General features: G+C 61.4%; 1 protein-coding gene across 10 annotated transcripts in view; it reads left to right on the forward strand.

Moving 5' to 3' along the window:
* Positions 1 to 15202, forward strand: part of NOL4L (nucleolar protein 4 like) — a 125064-nt gene that overhangs the window by 102757 nt on the left and 7105 nt on the right. For 9 of the 10 annotated variants that reach the window (XM_037497047.1, XM_037497056.1, XM_037497073.2 and 6 more), the window contains 5 exons: positions 9803 to 10080; positions 12119 to 12304; positions 12388 to 12579; positions 12855 to 12977; positions 13435 to 13636. In XM_037497047.1, the coding sequence (XP_037352944.1) occupies positions 9803 to 10080; positions 12119 to 12304; positions 12388 to 12579; positions 12855 to 12977; positions 13435 to 13636 (981 nt within the window). Of the gene's footprint in view, positions 1 to 9802; positions 10081 to 12118; positions 12305 to 12387; positions 12580 to 12854; positions 12978 to 13434; positions 13637 to 14515; positions 14623 to 15202 lie in introns of all 10 variants that reach the window. The other variant, XM_054697120.1, reaches the window with a different exon arrangement.

A 15202-nucleotide genomic window follows, 5' to 3' on the forward strand; every position in this document is an offset into this window, starting at 1 on the left:
AGGGGGCCCGAGGCATGACCAGGAAGGTTGGGCAGGATGTCAGGAGGGGCCTGGGAAGGCAGGTGCTGAATGCCAGGGTTAAGATCACTTGTCTCCACCAATTCTCATGAACTGAAGCCCCAACCAGCAGAGGTCTTGGGCCAGGAGGCCATGGCCAGAATGCTGTCTTAAGGGTCTGGCATCAAGAGTTCCGGGAGGTGGAGAAGGTGGGGCTACCCCTCTGGAACTGGGGTCTTGAGTGGACCTGGTTCCCTGAAGGCTGGTCCCTGACACTCGCTTCAGAACCGCTGTGTGGGTGCTGGTCTGCCCTGTCCCCACACTGTGCCCCGGGTGACTGTGACCATTGTCCTGGTGTGTCCTCAGGAGCGCTCTGCAAGAACACCAGGCTTTCTGCCTGCCAGTTCTTTGCTACCCTTGGGCAGAGCCCTTAACTCTCCAGGAATGCAAACTGGGCAGGTGTGGAACTTGCTTGCCCGCGGCTCAGCATTCACCGTGAGGCTGCCTCTCCGTCCCCCACTGGCCTGGCCTCTCTCCCCTGATGCCCTTGCCTTGGTCTCTGTCGGGGGGGGCGGGGGTGGTAGTGCATAGGTCAGCCAGGCTGCCCCAACCCGGGCTCATGTCCTGTCTTGGCTCCCTCCTTGTTCTGTGGCCTCAAGACAGTAATGCAGGCCCCCCCCCCCCCCCCGCAGCCGAGGATTAGAGGATGTGCGCGCAGGGCTCAGCCACGCCTGGTACTGGGAGGATGTGAATTCAGTGAATGCTGTCACAGGACCCTTCCCCCCTGTGTGGCCAGGCAGGGGGTAGGGGGGCTGTGCTTAAGGGCTAGATGCTGGGGGGCATGGCCGTTGGCACCCTTAGGCTAAGGGGCTCTGGGGGGGCCAGGACCCTCTTTCACTGGACCCGCTTGTTCCAATCCGACCCTATCTCCTCATCTATCCAAGCGTCTCTTGTCCCCTCTGCCCAGGAGCCCTGAGGTCAGCGTTCTCAGCACAGCCTTCTTTACGGCACTCACAGCAGTGCCCCCTGCCCTGGCCCCCGCGCTCAGCCCCCGGAGAGTCTTGCTTCTTCCGGAAGGAGCTGGGCCAGGAGGGCTTGGGTGCTCACCCCTCGCCCAGCAGCTCCTGCTTCCTGTCCCACTCCCACGCTCGGTGCAGGGCTTGTTAAGGGAGCCTCAGTCTCCCCGGGCCTTGCTCCTCGATCTGAAAAACGCAGGCCATGTTGGCAGGCAGCTCAGTGGGTGGCGGGGCATGAGTGCCGCCCTCCAGGGAGAAGAGCCTGGGTAGCAGTTTGCCTCCTGGGTGCCTGCTGGGCACTGAGGAATACCCGGGCAAGGGGACCAGCAGGAGGCCGTCCTGCTAGTGGGGAAGGGGTGAGTGGGAGTTGGGCCAGGCCACGTGGGCTCAGACAGTCACCTGCATTACCCCTAGGCCCTGGCCACTTCTGGTGTTCTCTGTGGGTGGTGTCCACCCTCCCAAGGGCGGCTCTCTCCCCCTCAGGAGCCACCTGGCTCCAGGCCTGCTGTGGCTGACTCCCGGCGGCCCCAACTCTCGTGGCTGGGCATCTGTCCTGTTGCTGTCACATACGGGGAGGACCCTGGCGCTTTCACTGTGGCATCCCTGGAGTGATTCTGAGTGGACTTTTAAACACCTTCTCTCCTCCTCGCCCTTGCCAAGCCCATTCCTGCCCATCCCACTGCCCCAGCTTCATGCAGTGAGGTGGGAAACGGTCTGGGCCTTGTTGTCTGACCGTGGGTCACACATCCCCCTCCTAGAGCCAGGGCTGTTTGCTCCTGTCAAGGCTGCATGCGCCCACACCGGGTGGAGAGGCAGTGGTCGCCTGCCTCCCCTTCCCCCAGGAGCAGAGAACTGGGGCCCAGACCCTCCCCGGGATTGGCCGTGGGCCACCCTGGCAGTCCCAGGTCACAGGAAAGTGTCCATCATCAGCTGGGCCACAGGCGGCACAGACAATGCCGGGCTGTCCTGGCCTTCCGCAGCCGAGGGGGACGAGGGTCTGGGAGACAGCGCCGAGAGATCCCTTTATCCCGGGAGGGGCTGGGGCTGGGCCTGCACAGCCCGAGCCTTGTGCAGGCTGCAGGGTCCTAGGCTCCCAGATGCCTGGTGAAGGCATTAGGGCGGGACAAGCTCCGGGGCTTCAGAGGTGATGGTCACCTGTAAGAAAAGGAGAGGGAGGAACAATTTCCCCCATTCGTCACCTGGACTGTTTGCCCAGGCCAGCCCGGCCACTGGGAAAGTCAGAGGCCTGCGCCTCCCCGTTCCTGGGGCAGAACACACGTGGGCCGGCTTGCCCGGGCCCGCTGCGAAGGCAGGCTCTGCTGCACTGGCGAGCAGGCCGCTGGGGTGCGGGAGAGGCATCACCACCCGCGCCTGTCCAAGGGCAGCTTTCCCAAGAACCAGGAAGTGACCGGGGCCACGTTGGCGTCATCACTCTGACCTAAGGACTGGGATGCACTGAACCCAGACCGACTTCCGGGCTCGGGGGCCAGGGCCCTTGCCCCGTGAATCACTCCCACGTGGTCTCCAGAAGGGCCTCTCTTTGCTCTCCGAGCACATGATTTGTTTTGGGGTGGGTGGGAGGGCAGTGGGCTCAGTACACTGAACTAGCATTGATTTCTGAACGGCCTAGGGGTGGGGCCGGGCTGAATGTCTGGCCTGGGAGGACACAGGCCGCAACCCTCCACGTGGGGAGTGGGGTGAGCAGAGGGCCGGAGGAGGCGCAGTGTTGGCAGGGGAAGGGGTTCTCCCATTGTCCAGATGGGCAAACTGAACCCTAGAAACGAAAGCCCTCAGGGTTGGATGTTTTGGGGAGACAGGCAATGCTGGGGCCCTTCTGGGCTGTGCCACTCAAGCGGGGAGACAGCTGATGACTTCCCTTTGGGAGCCTCTGGCTCCTCCCTCATGCCTGCAGGGTGGGTCTTGGTGCAGTTCAGGGATGACCAGTGTGCCCTCCCCGGCCCCGTGCGTGGTGTCCGCCCCCCTGAAGGTGGCCGCCCTCCCCTGCGACCCGCCAACGGCCCCGCAGCCAACTCGGGCCACCCGCCCCAGCCCTACTCGGGGTCAGGAGCCGAGGGTCCCTGCCCTGAGAAATGACTTCAGTTTTAGGGGGAAATCATGACAACGAAGTAGCCAGATGGCTGTGAAGCGCTCATGCAGGCCGAGGCCACTGTTTGTGTCCAACAGAGTCTCAGAGACTTCCTGTGAAAAAGTGTGAAATATCTCGGTTTTAATACAGTATTGATCACTTGCCGAAATAATATTTTGGATGTTCTAGGTCAAATAAAACAGATTATTAAAATTAATTCCACCTGCTGCTTTTTGATTTTTTAAATGTGGCTACTAGAAGAGTGAAGCCTCCCAACAGGGCTCCTGGCCTGTTTCTGTTGGATGGGGCCGCGCTAGGCCTCAGGCCCAGGGGTTGGCACCTGCTTAAGGAATGAGTCACTGAAGGCCAGGCAGGAAGGCGGGTGCTGTGGAAATAGAGGTGCAGGTGTCCCTGGGCTGGTGGCATTAGGAGGTGCGAGGGGGGCCCCCAGTGGGGAGGTGTCAGACCAAGCCTGGGAACTGCAGGGAGCCAGGTGCTCAGAGGGGGCAGCCAGGGCCTAAAGGCTGGGTCAGGTGGGGCTAGCACCCCGTGTGGCCCGTCACCCAGGACGGTGGATCCCCGTGGGACTGCCTCACCCTACTCAGTGTCCCCCGTTTGACCCCTGGCCCTCCCCCTTCCTTCCGGGTAGCCCTTTGGGAGCCTGGTGCTCCCCGGAACTATGCATCCTGTAAACACAGCCCAGGCCCCTGGACTTTGTCAGAGCAGGCGGGGTCCAGCCCTGGTGAGCGCACACCCAAATTCCGAGCAGAGTCAGCGGCTGAAGCTGCTGTGGGGTGGGGAGGCCGCTGGCTGGCTCTCCAGAGACCTCCCTCCAGCCCGCGCTCGCCCCTCTCCTCCTCCCTGCTCGTCTCTTTTGTGCGTGAATTATTGATGCCCCCCCCCCCCCCCGGAGGCTGCTGTGACAGAAGCCCACGGCGGGCGGGAGGCCTGGCTCCAGCAGCCACACCTCTGGCCACCGAAGGCTGCCCGTGCCCACCTGGCGTAGCCGGACGCCCAGCCGAGGTGCTGGCATGGTGGACCTTCCCGCCTCTCCCCGCCCGCCTTGGGAGCGGCGCGGGTCGCCCACTGGGAGAGGGCGCTGCTGGCCCCGGCCCCAGAGCCCGGTGTGGCGATTGGCGGCTCACACAGAGCCGGGCTTGTCCGGGCTGCGGGGCACTGGCGCCCACATAAGGGCATTGTTTGCTGAGGTAAAAGGGGTTTTTGTCTCCTTCTGGAGACGGGACAGAGGGAGGAACAATTTCCCCCATTCATCGCTAATTCCCCCATTTGAATAGCAGCACATTGCCCCGCGTCAAAATCGATGGGTACAGCAGCCCTTTCCTGCCCGCAGGCGTTTGGGCACAGGTGGTGGGCTCCGGTCCTGCCCGCGAGGGAGCTGCCCTTCCCCAGAGCCGGGGCGGCCTGGCTCTGGGGACACGGTCCGAGGGGCGCACCCCTGGCGCTGGCCCCACGCGGGCCCTTCCCTCTGCCGCCTGCATGGTCACAGCTTGGGGGCAGTCTTGTCCTGCCTCATGCTCCCCGGCTCTGCGGGGTGGGCCTAGGGTGGGGTGTCGGTTCTCAAGGGGCCTCCCGGCAGAGAGCACAGATAAGGACCTGGTAGGGACAGAGGCGCCCTGTCAGCTCCAGATCCGGGGCCTCGTCAACCAGAACTCACGCCTGCCCCAAGTGCCCCTCCACTGGCCGCCCGCGCCCCCCAGGCCCCGTGCCTCATCCGTGGGCCGGGCCCTTGGTGCCCATGGGGCCAGCTGGGTTCTTTCACAGAGCCATAAAGTGTCGGAGCCCAGAGGGCGTCAGTGGCAACTCCCTGGGCTGCAGATAAGAGGAACCAAGGAGGCGGGCTGTGCCCAAGGTCAAGAGGCAGGGAGGCCCCGCGCCCACGCCCACTCGCCTGGCCTGCTCTTGTTGGGGTCTGGCTGCGCGTCTTTGTCTCTCTGACATCACTTTTGTTTGGAGGGCACCGGGAGGCAGAAGGATCGGGAATGGGCCGGAACCTTCTCTGTTCCTTCTTTCCCCGGCGACGGGCTCTCCGGGCCACGTCCCGTGCTGGGGGACGGCCGGGCTCTGTGGGTCCAGCCATGTCCGGACTGAGCCGGAGGGACACACCTGGGCATTGTGGGCCACGGCGAGGAGAGGACCCGGCTTGGGGTCCACTCCCTCGGCCCTTGCAGGGAAGCACCCTGGATGACCCCGAGACCATAAGCAGACATGCGCGATGCACGCGGTCTCTGACGGACTTCAGCAGCACGGAGGTGATTGTCTCCCACAGTCGGGAGGTCCAGGGCTTGTCTTTGGAGAAATAGGTGAAGGGGTCAGCATGCCAGAGTGGGCCAGGGCCCGAGCAGGGGAGGTCTTGCTGAGAAGATGACCTTTAAGCAAAGTCCTGGGGAGCTCACTGGGGAGGAACAGCAAGCACCAAGGCCCAGAGCACAGCTAGAGTGGGGTGAGCGGCTGGGGGCCACCGGTGCCCCACATACAGTTCAGCAACCTGCCCCTGCTTGGGTCTGGAGGTTTCAGCCCCTGCCCCGGGGCCTTCTCAGCTTTGTCCTTTGAGGCTTCTTCCTTGGGCTCCTTCTTCCAGGAAGCCTCCTCGTCCTGCTCTGCTCCTGCCGTGCCCAGCAGTGGTCTGGAGCTGAGGTGAGACTGGGCTCTGCCATCGGGGGGGCTTCCTGGAAGAGCGGGACAGAGGGGGTGTGGATTGAGGTTCAGAAAGTTTAGGACAGGCTCTTTGGCGCCCACTCTCCTGTCAGACCTTTATGGTTGGTTTCTTGAGCACTGGCGTGTGAACCCCCGAGACAGTGCCCACCCCTGTCTTTTCACCCGTGTCCCCAGTACCCCAGAGGAGGCCTGACACCCATTAGGTGTTACAGGAAGGAGAGAGCAGAAAGGGCCTCTCCCAGGTGCTTCGTCCTCTCCTTTATCCCCTCACTACACCCACCTCAAATTTGTCACCAGGCTGGCCTCTGAGGGGTCCCCAGAAGCCCATGCTGTAGCAGGGAAGCTGGGTGCACAGGAGGTTGGCAGAGCTTTGAAGTGAGAAAGCGTGGGGCCTGAGGGGCCAGGCTTTATAGACCAGGTGTGGTCTGCGCCCCATCCCTCACCCCCGACGGCCCCGCCTGAACGGAACCACGGCTCAAGAAGGCGAAGTAGCCTCTTGAAGGCGGGGGGGGGGGGGGGGGGGCGGGGGGGCTGGTGCCGCACCCACCACGAAGCCCTTCTGCATTCTGCCTAACACCATGGCTCCCTGGTGGGCACAATGTGGCCCCGTCAGCAGGCAGCCCTGCGCAGGGTCCGGGGCAGGCGGCAGCAGCATGAGGGCGGCCTAAGCATCGTGACCCTGACCCTCTTGTCTCGTCTCGGGTGGGCTTGGCCCCGGGAGCACACAGAGCCTGTGCGCTGGGGTCCACTGGCCTGCTCAAGGCTTTGGGGTATTCTTTTGTTTTGTTTCAGAGGGTTTTAAATTTTTTCTTGGTTTTTCCCCCCTTCAGTCTCGGGATTTTGTGTGTGTGGAGGGAGTCAGGGATGTACAGCGGTTGGCCATTTCTGTCGTGCCGTTCAGCAGTTTCATTCACAGTGTGGTGCGTCCAGCAGCGTTGTTTCCAAAATGGGGTTCATCACTCTAAGCAGAAACTCCTTGTCCATTAAGCAGAAACTCACCATCCGCGCGCCCTCCTGCCAGCCCCCGGCACTCCTCGTGTATTTTCTGTCTCCGAAGCGGCCTGTTCTAGGTACTGCGTGTAACTAGACTCATTCGGTGTTGTCCCGTCGTGCTCGTTTCGCTCAGCAGAACGTCTTCAAAGTTCGTCCCTGTTGTGGCCAATGTGAGAATTTCATTCATTTTTCGCAGTTGAACAATAGTCCACAGCATGGATAGACCACATTGTTTTATTTCCTCTGGCTCCCAAGGTTTTTTCAAAATGTAAACAATGTTAAGTCAGTCAAGGATGTTTTAAAATCTGGATATTTACCTAATAGCACAGATTTCCAGTTCCTTATGAGAACTTGGACTACATGGCCACACCATGTCCACTCCCGATGGGTCCAGTCTGCCCAGCCCTTCTCTTACCAGGCCAGGGCGGCATCTAAGTAGCAGGAGGTCTGCTACCATTGGGGCTGGTGCCTGTGTCTCCCTGGCAGAGCATTCCTGGGGCATGGGTGTTGGCAGGCAGCTGACAGTGGGAGGGGCCCAGGAGCCCCCACTTGTGCATCCTCAGCAGCACCCAAGCCTCTGACATGCTCGTGCCTGCAGAGGCACTGGGCAGAGGGGCCCATCCCTCGGAGGAAAAACCTGGTTGAGGAAGCAGGTAGTTGGGTGTCACTTCTGGGCCCATATAGGGTGTGGCACACAAGGCCATGGGCTGGATGCCCTTGCTGAACGCAGTGGCGACTGGCTCACCATGTGCCAGGCATGGCGCTCATTGACCCAGAGGAAGAAGATAAGGCCCTTCGAAGTCAGGTGAGTGGTCTGGGGAGGGTGCCAGGGTGTGAAGTCATGCCTGTGAGGTGGCTCAGAATGGGCGCCTGCTGGGGCCATAGTTGCTCAGCCAGTTGCCCTCCAGCTCCTCAGCCGCTGCAAAAAAGGGTCCTGAACACCAGGTGTGGGGGCATCTGTGGCAAAAGACCTTGCCTTTGTGAGGGATGGGGAGCTCTCATGACTGATCCCGGACCAGGTGAAGGAGGTATGACGTACCCCTAGGAGGGACAGGCACCTGACTGGGCTTGGGGCTTCGAGCACCTCCTTCCTAAGGACAGTGGAGGTGGAAGGGGCCAGCCCTGAGGAGGCAGCCCTTGAAGGTGGACTGAGCTGGCAGCAAACATGGCAGCTGGGCATGTGAGGTCCGGCAGCGGCCGGTGTAGCGGGACCTGGGCTGGGAGAGATTGCAGAGGTCGTGGAGCTCTCTGGGGACAGTGGGGACCAGGAAGATTATAGAACCAGGAGCCAATAATTAGGTGGGTTCTGGATAAGGATAGGGGTGTGAATCTGAGGGGGTCCCTGCTGCTGACAAGGCGACTCCTGGAAGCTGGGCAAGGTGGGTGGAGGAAACCAGTGCTTGGCAAGTTGGAGGCCCTTTCCCATGAATCACTTTCCTCATGGTTGGCAGGACTCTGTCCTCGCAGCAGCGCCGCCACCCCCAGGGCTACCGCAGGTTACAGTTACTTCTTTATTTCCCACCCTGGGACAAGGCCGGGCGGGCAGTAGGTGCTCCGGAAATACTGCTGGGTAATTTGTTCATTCCACAAACATCTAGACAGGTCCCTGGAGAGCCTGCCAAGTGGTGACTGAGGAGGAAGCAGGGATGGCCAGTGAGGACCCAGGCGTAGCAGGGGCTCGGACCTGCGGGCGCCGAGGCCCCCCGAATGTAGCTGAGCACGGCGTGGGGGGCTGTGGGCAGACCGCGGAGCTGTGGAAGGAGGTGGAGGAGCAGCCTGATCCTTGGGGACCTGCAGCAGCCGAGGGGGAGGGGTGACACTTCTCGAGGCCTTTCCCATCCCCCTTGGCCCCGGCTGTTGGATGGGCAGGCCGGCCCCGCCCCTGGGCAGGCCGGAGGCCGGCGATTGGTTGGGGAGCTGGAGCTGCTCGGTCGCCATGGGGACGCTGGGTGGTGCGCCTGCTCCCGGCTCTCAGCGCCCATGGGCTAAATCTTCGTAATCTACCTGGGTGGGAGGGTGGAGGCGGGACCAGAGAGACCCTGGCGTGGGGAAGAGGCGGTTTGGGATGCGAGTCAGGAGTCACTGTGGCCGCCCCTCCCCCACCCACTCGGGGCAGTGGCCGAGCTGCTGGGGAACCTGGGCGCACGGGACACCACCGGACGGGGACCTGGGGAACCCAAGTGTGGCTTCTGACGCTGCCTCTCAGCTGATCAAAAAGGAGGCAGAGGCTTGTTCGGGAGAGGGGCTGGAATTTGAAAATGTCCAGCGGCTACTCCGTTTGACTTTCTAAATCCCCCCGGCAGTGCTGGGCTCTGCACAGCAGGGGGCGCCCTCGGCAGGACTTTGTGGGGCTGCCAGCTCTTTCAGATACAGGGATACAGACGGAAACCCTGCAGCCCTGGCCCGAGGCCACGTGCCCTGCAGAGAGGGCAAGCTGGGGGGTGATGTGCCTGCATAGTCATATCTGGACTGGGCCTGCTTGCAGGAGGAAGTGGGTAACTGGAGCCATCCCTCCCTCAGCAGGCAGAGGAAGGAGAAATTCCAGGGCTTGGTATGGGGACAGGTGCTATAGGGAGAAGGCAAGGCAGTGGTGAGGAAGAGGGGGCCACTGGCTGGAACCCCTGAGTGGAACTGTGCAATCCTAGTAACTGGGGAGAAGGGAGGGCCTGGCTCGGCCCCAGATGGCCTCTGGCATGTCCAAGGACCTCTGGCAGCCAGCAGGCTGGCCAGACGAGCTGTGGCCACTCACTTCCAGGCAATCGGCCTCCCTTGATGTGGCGTTTGTGGGTGTGGCATGCAGACCTCCCAGCCCTGTGCGCTCCAGGGCCAAGTCGCTCCTTTTGGCCCCGAGGCTTTCTGGCAGAGGGACCCTGCCCCCACCTCGGTCTTGGCACCTCTAATGGAGGCAGCAGTGCTCACCTCCTGCCGGGGACACTCGAGAGGACTGCAGAGGGCAGGTAGTCCTGTGGCTGCCGTGTGGGGGGAGGGCCCACGGTGCTGGGGTGGGACCTCACAGCCAGGCCTCTTGTTCCAGATGACTCCTCCTCCGAGAGTGGCAGTGGCAATGGCTCCTCTACCCTGAACCCGTCCACATCCAGCAGCACGCAGGGCGACCCGGCCTTCCCCGAGATGAACGGCAACGGCGCTGTGGCCCCCATGGACTTCACAGCCACCACGGAGGACCAGCCCATCAACCTGTGTGACAAGCTCCCACCAGGAACGGCGCTCAGCACACCCTCCTATCCCTCGGATGGCTGCGGCACAGATGGGCTGCGGAGCCGCGTCAAGTACGGAGTGAAGACCACCCCTGAGGTGTGTGGGGCGGTGCGAGGCCAAAATGTAAGCTTAGGTAGCCGGAGTTGTGATACCAAGACAGGACAGTGGCCGTGGCTGCTCTGCTGTCATTTTCCTGGGGAGGCTCTAGGAGGAGAGAACGCTCAGTGTGGGGCCTGAAGTGAGGCCCTCGCTTCTGAGTTTGGATCTCCCCCTTCTGTCAAGTGAGATTATGGCTCCTGCCTGGTGGAGGCAGTAGGGAGGTGTGGCCTGTTCCTCCTCCCCAGAACCCTCGGTGGCATTCTGCGCAGGAGCCCAAGGCCGCTCATTACCCGACTACTCGGTGTGCCTGGCCCCCTTTGCAGGCGGTGTGGGAGAAGGGTGAGGCCTTTGAGGGCCCAGGGATGAGGGTGTGGGAAACTCCTCAGTACACCAGGTTGGTGGGGGTGACAGGTGCCCCTGGCATTGCTCCTGTTTTCTGGGGCCTCCCCTTACATGTCTACAAGCCGCCTCCAGCCCACTGAGGTCTCCTGCTGAGGTGCTGGGCAGCACTGGGCACGTGAGCACTACTAGGCACGAGTTCTCCTGCCGGGGCTGAGAGGCCAGAGGTACCATCTCAGAGTCCTGCACCTCTGGGCTCCAGCCACGCACCCCTGCCTGGGCCTGTTTCCTCTTCCGTAGAGAGGGTGGGTGGGTGCCAGTGCTGGCCTGGGACGGCGCGTCTCATGCGAGAGTTCTGTACAGACGGGTGAGCTCAGTTGTCACTGTGTGTCTGAGCTCAGGCTGTGGGGCCAGTATGTGAGACAGGGGATGGCACCAGGAGCAGGCAGAGCTGTTTCTGTGGTGAGCCAGAAGCTGGAGAGGGTGAATTTGCCGCCACGGTCTCAGGCCACACGTGCGAGCCAAGGAAGTAAGCTGAGAGCATGAATTAGCGGATCTCTTAGTTGCTGTCTCCTCTGATCTGGCAGAGGTTTTGGCTAAGGAGCAGCTTGGGTATGTGACTTGTCCTGGGCCCCGGGGGACTCTTGACTCTCCCTTGCAAGTGTAGCACAGCCCAGTGGGAAGTCAGATGACCTGATAGGGTTGACCCCTATGGGTGTGGTAACAGGAGGCCCAGTGGTGGCAACCACTACGGGCCTGGGCACCAATGCCCATCTTCTGCCATCTCTCAGTCAGAGCTGTGGTCGCCTCCCAGGTGACCACGTGGCCACATCATAAGGAGCTTGGGGGCAGAGATAGCATCCCCAGGACACAGCTAGTCAGGGGCCCAGTGAGTGAAACCAGGCTGCAAATTTTCTAAAAGGCAGTGAGCGGTCTTAGAGAATCTGTCCAGAGCAGGGTAGCGGGACGGAAACTGAGGCATAAGGGCTGAAAAAAGATGGAGAAAGCAGGGAGCTGGGAAGTGCTCCAAGGCGAGAGAGGAGCAGGGCCGAGCTGGTAGGGTGCGAGTGAAGGGCTGGGTCCCTTCTTTGCTGTAGGCCAGGTGATGGCCCGTGGGCCTGGTTCCCTTCCCCCCTTTCTACACCTGCACTCTGCATCGGGGCCACGGTGTCTTTGTGGGAGGTGGCAGACACGAGAAGCCCAGCTCGGGAGCCCGAGGAACACTTTGCCTAATGGCCCCGTCGCCTTGGCTGGCTCCCTGTCCCAGGCCATCTGTTCCTCCTCCCCGACAGACAGCACACGCCTGCTTTCCTGACAGCTCGGTTGTCAACCCAAGGTTGCAGCCCCTGGGGATCCGGGAGGAAAACCTCGAAGCCAGAACAGATGTTGGCAGAACCCAAAGGGGCTGGCTGGCGGTGGGCACTGCCACCGAGTACACCAACACCCCGTACCCGGTGCCAGGCGTGTGCTGTGCAGGCAGTTCCTCCTCAGCCACCCGAGGAGGGTGGGGGCAGCACTGATGTCCCCACTTCACAGATGAAGGAGGCGGGGCGGGGACTTGCTGGAGCTCACAGATGTGGCTCATGGGGCAGCCGCATGTGCTCGTCATCCAGTCCCCAGGCTTCCCATGGCATTTGGAGACCAAGAGGTGGTGGTGGGCAGCCACCTGGCCTGACACTCCACCCCTCGCCCTCAGTCTCCCCCCTATAGCTCAGGAAGCTACGATTCCATCAAAACCGAGGTCAGTGGCTGCCCTGAGGACCTGACAGTGGGCCGGGCCCCCCCAGCAGATGACGATGACGACGACCACGATGACCACGAGGACAATGACAAGATGAACGACTCTGAGGGCATGGACCCCGAGCGCCTCAAGGCCTTCAACGTGAGCGCCGGTGAAGAGCGGGCGGGGACGGGGCCCTCAGCCATGGCCAGCTCCCCCCATCCCATGGCCCGTGTCTCCCACAGATGTTTGTGCGTCTCTTTGTGGACGAGAACCTGGACCGCATGGTGCCCATATCCAAGCAGCCCAAGGAGAAGATCCAGGCCATCATCGAGTCCTGCAGCCGGCAGTTTCCTGAGTTCCAGGAGCGGGCCCGCAAGCGCATTCGCACGTACCTCAAGTCCTGCCGTCGCATGAAGAAGAACGGCATGGAGATGGTGAGCCCCACCCCTGCCCTCTGCCCTGCCACTGACCTTCAGCCACAACCTGCAACTCCTGGGTGACCCCCGGGACCCTTTATGCACAAACCTCCTAGTGACCCTGGAAACAGGCACCGTGACTCTGATTTTCAGAGGGCACGGAGGCCCAAAAAGATTGCCCAGCATGATTGATAGGGCTTTGGAACCAGAACCCCAGCCCTGCATCACCCGCACTCTAAGGCAGGGTCTCTGTTCAAGTGCCAACACTGAATCCATCCCTGTTTTGCCTGCAGACCAGACCCACACCTCCCCACCTGACCTCGGCCATGGCAGAAAACATCCTGGCAGCTGCCTGTGAGAGCGAGACGAGAAAAGCAGCCAAAAGGATGCGCCTGGAGATCTACCAGCCCTCGCAGGTAGCAGGGCTCACCCCCTGGGGAGATGAGAGGTGGTCACCGATCATTCCACAGACATGGGGGTGCCTCGTGTATGGCAGTAGTGAGGACAGTGCTCAACTAGTGCCTGAGCTAAGATGGGCAGCTGTGACTGGGGCGGTGGGGCAAGCCAGAGGAGCCCCCTCAAACAGACCCTGCAGACCTAGGGAGTCTGGATGTCAGCCAGAGGGCCCTTCCCATTGAGCAGGAGGGTCAAATCTAGCCCCACCCCCCAAACACCACCACAGGAAGATGAACAGAGCAGGTGGGGCCTGGGCACGGCAACCAGGGAGCAGGAGCAGAAAAGCCTTCCATTGAGCCAGCCACAGCATAGGCTCCCAGGAACTCTGGGGCTCTAGCCTTCATATACCCTGTCCAGGGACAGGGGTGAGGACTTGCTGCCCCTTCGGTTCTCCAGCTCCTTCCTCCCCCTCTGCAGGACGAGCCCATAGCCCTAGACAAGCAGCACTCCCGGGACTCTGCAGCCATCACCCACTCCACCTACTCACTGCCAGCCTCCTCCTACTCCCAGGACCCTGTGTATGTCAACGGTGGCCTCAATTACAGTTACCGCGGTTACGGGGCCTTGGGCAGCAACCTGCAGCCCCCTGCCTCCCTCCAAACAGGAAATCACAGTAATGGTGAGTAGGGGAGACCCGGGCTTCCAGACCAGCACCCAGCTGGGTCTGCACTACAGACTCAGGGAAGGGGGTCGGGCAGGTGGGGAAGAGGCCGGTGAGACGGAGCGACCCCCTCGTGGCACAGGGACACTCTCATTTCATCATCTTAGCCAGACCTGAGATTGGAAGGTGAGGAAAACTTCAGCTGCTTACAACGAGCCTACCACTCCGACCTTTGGGCTTGCTCTATTGCTTCATTCCCTGCACGGTGGCGCCTCTGTCTGGTTCCACCCGCCCTAAGGGCACCTGAGAGCACTGAGCTCCTGCCATGGCGCTGCTCTCCACATCCCCACTGTAGACCCGTGCTGACCAGGACTATGAGATGGTGATTGGCCCAGGTCACACACAGCTGGTGGCGGTGCCAGTATTTGGCCCAGTTCAGATGCAGCCCAGCTCACCTGACTCACTTGTGAGATGAAGGTTCAGTCAGCCCTTGCCTCCGCAGTGGAGCTCCCTCTAGATCACCCCTGGCAACACTAAACAGGCATCCCCCTACTGTGCCCCATAGGCTGGTGCTTCCCTAACTGATATCCCTGTACCATCGCCCCAGGCAACTCTGATGCAGAGACGACACAGACCAGTATTGGAGAAACTGTTTCCTAAAAGATACATATACCTCCCCGTGGAGCTGGGTGCTGCCTGAGAGATACCAGAGTGGGGCCTCAGGCCCATGCACACCAAGGCAGCGGTGGTGGGGGCTGGGTCTTCTGGGCTGGAGAGCAGCAGGGGGATTTTAGGGCCTCTTGGATCAGACACTTGAATTTTGTTGTGTGCGCAGTGGGAGCCATTGACAGGTTTTAAGCAAAAGAGGGTCATGAATTATGCTATTTGCCCTTGTAGTGAGAAGATTTGAACAGGGGAGGGCAGGAGGCAGCTGCAATGTGCTCTGGGATCGCTCAAAGGCCAGGGGCTGAGAGGAAGAGCTGAGGATAACACCCAGTTGCTATGTGAGTAGGCTAGAAGGCACTGCCCACAGGCCAGGGAACCCTGGTTCTAGGTGCTGGCCGAACGTGTCTGAGAATTCCTCTAGCCTTGTCCTTGGCTGCAGGAGACCCCCTCACTGTGCTGAGCAGTAAGGGAGGAGGCTGGTCCCTACCCAGCCCCCATGGTAGAAAGCCCAGGCACCTTCCACTCATCTTGTTCCCCACTGCCAGGAAATAAGTTCAGGTCCTAGGAAGATTCCCGCCTGGGCTTAACTCTCATCCCTCCCTAATGCCTCTTAACCTAACATAAGAGGCTGCCTGGCCCTAATCCCTGAGGCGGAGGCCAGAGTGGCTGACTGCGGTGAGAGGCGGCAGGCTGCTTTCCTTCCATCCAACAGCCCTGCTAAATGGGGACTCGGTGTGTCTGAAGACAGGTTCCAGGGCAGGGAGGTTAGAACCCCCATTATATGTGGGGAGGTCTGGGACCCAGTGGTGGCAGTAGCAACCAGATCTTCCTTTGAGGGGGCAGCGCTGCCCCCGTGCTTCTCAAGCAGATTCGTGGTCATTGAACTCCTCGCCGAGGCAGCCTGTGAGCTTGGAGCCG

The sequence above is a fragment of the Talpa occidentalis genome, unplaced genomic scaffold, assembly GCF_014898055.3.
Source record: "Talpa occidentalis isolate TD23 unplaced genomic scaffold, MPIMG_talOcc4v2.1 talOcc4.10, whole genome shotgun sequence".
Lineage (NCBI taxonomy): Eukaryota > Metazoa > Chordata > Mammalia > Eulipotyphla > Talpidae > Talpa > Talpa occidentalis.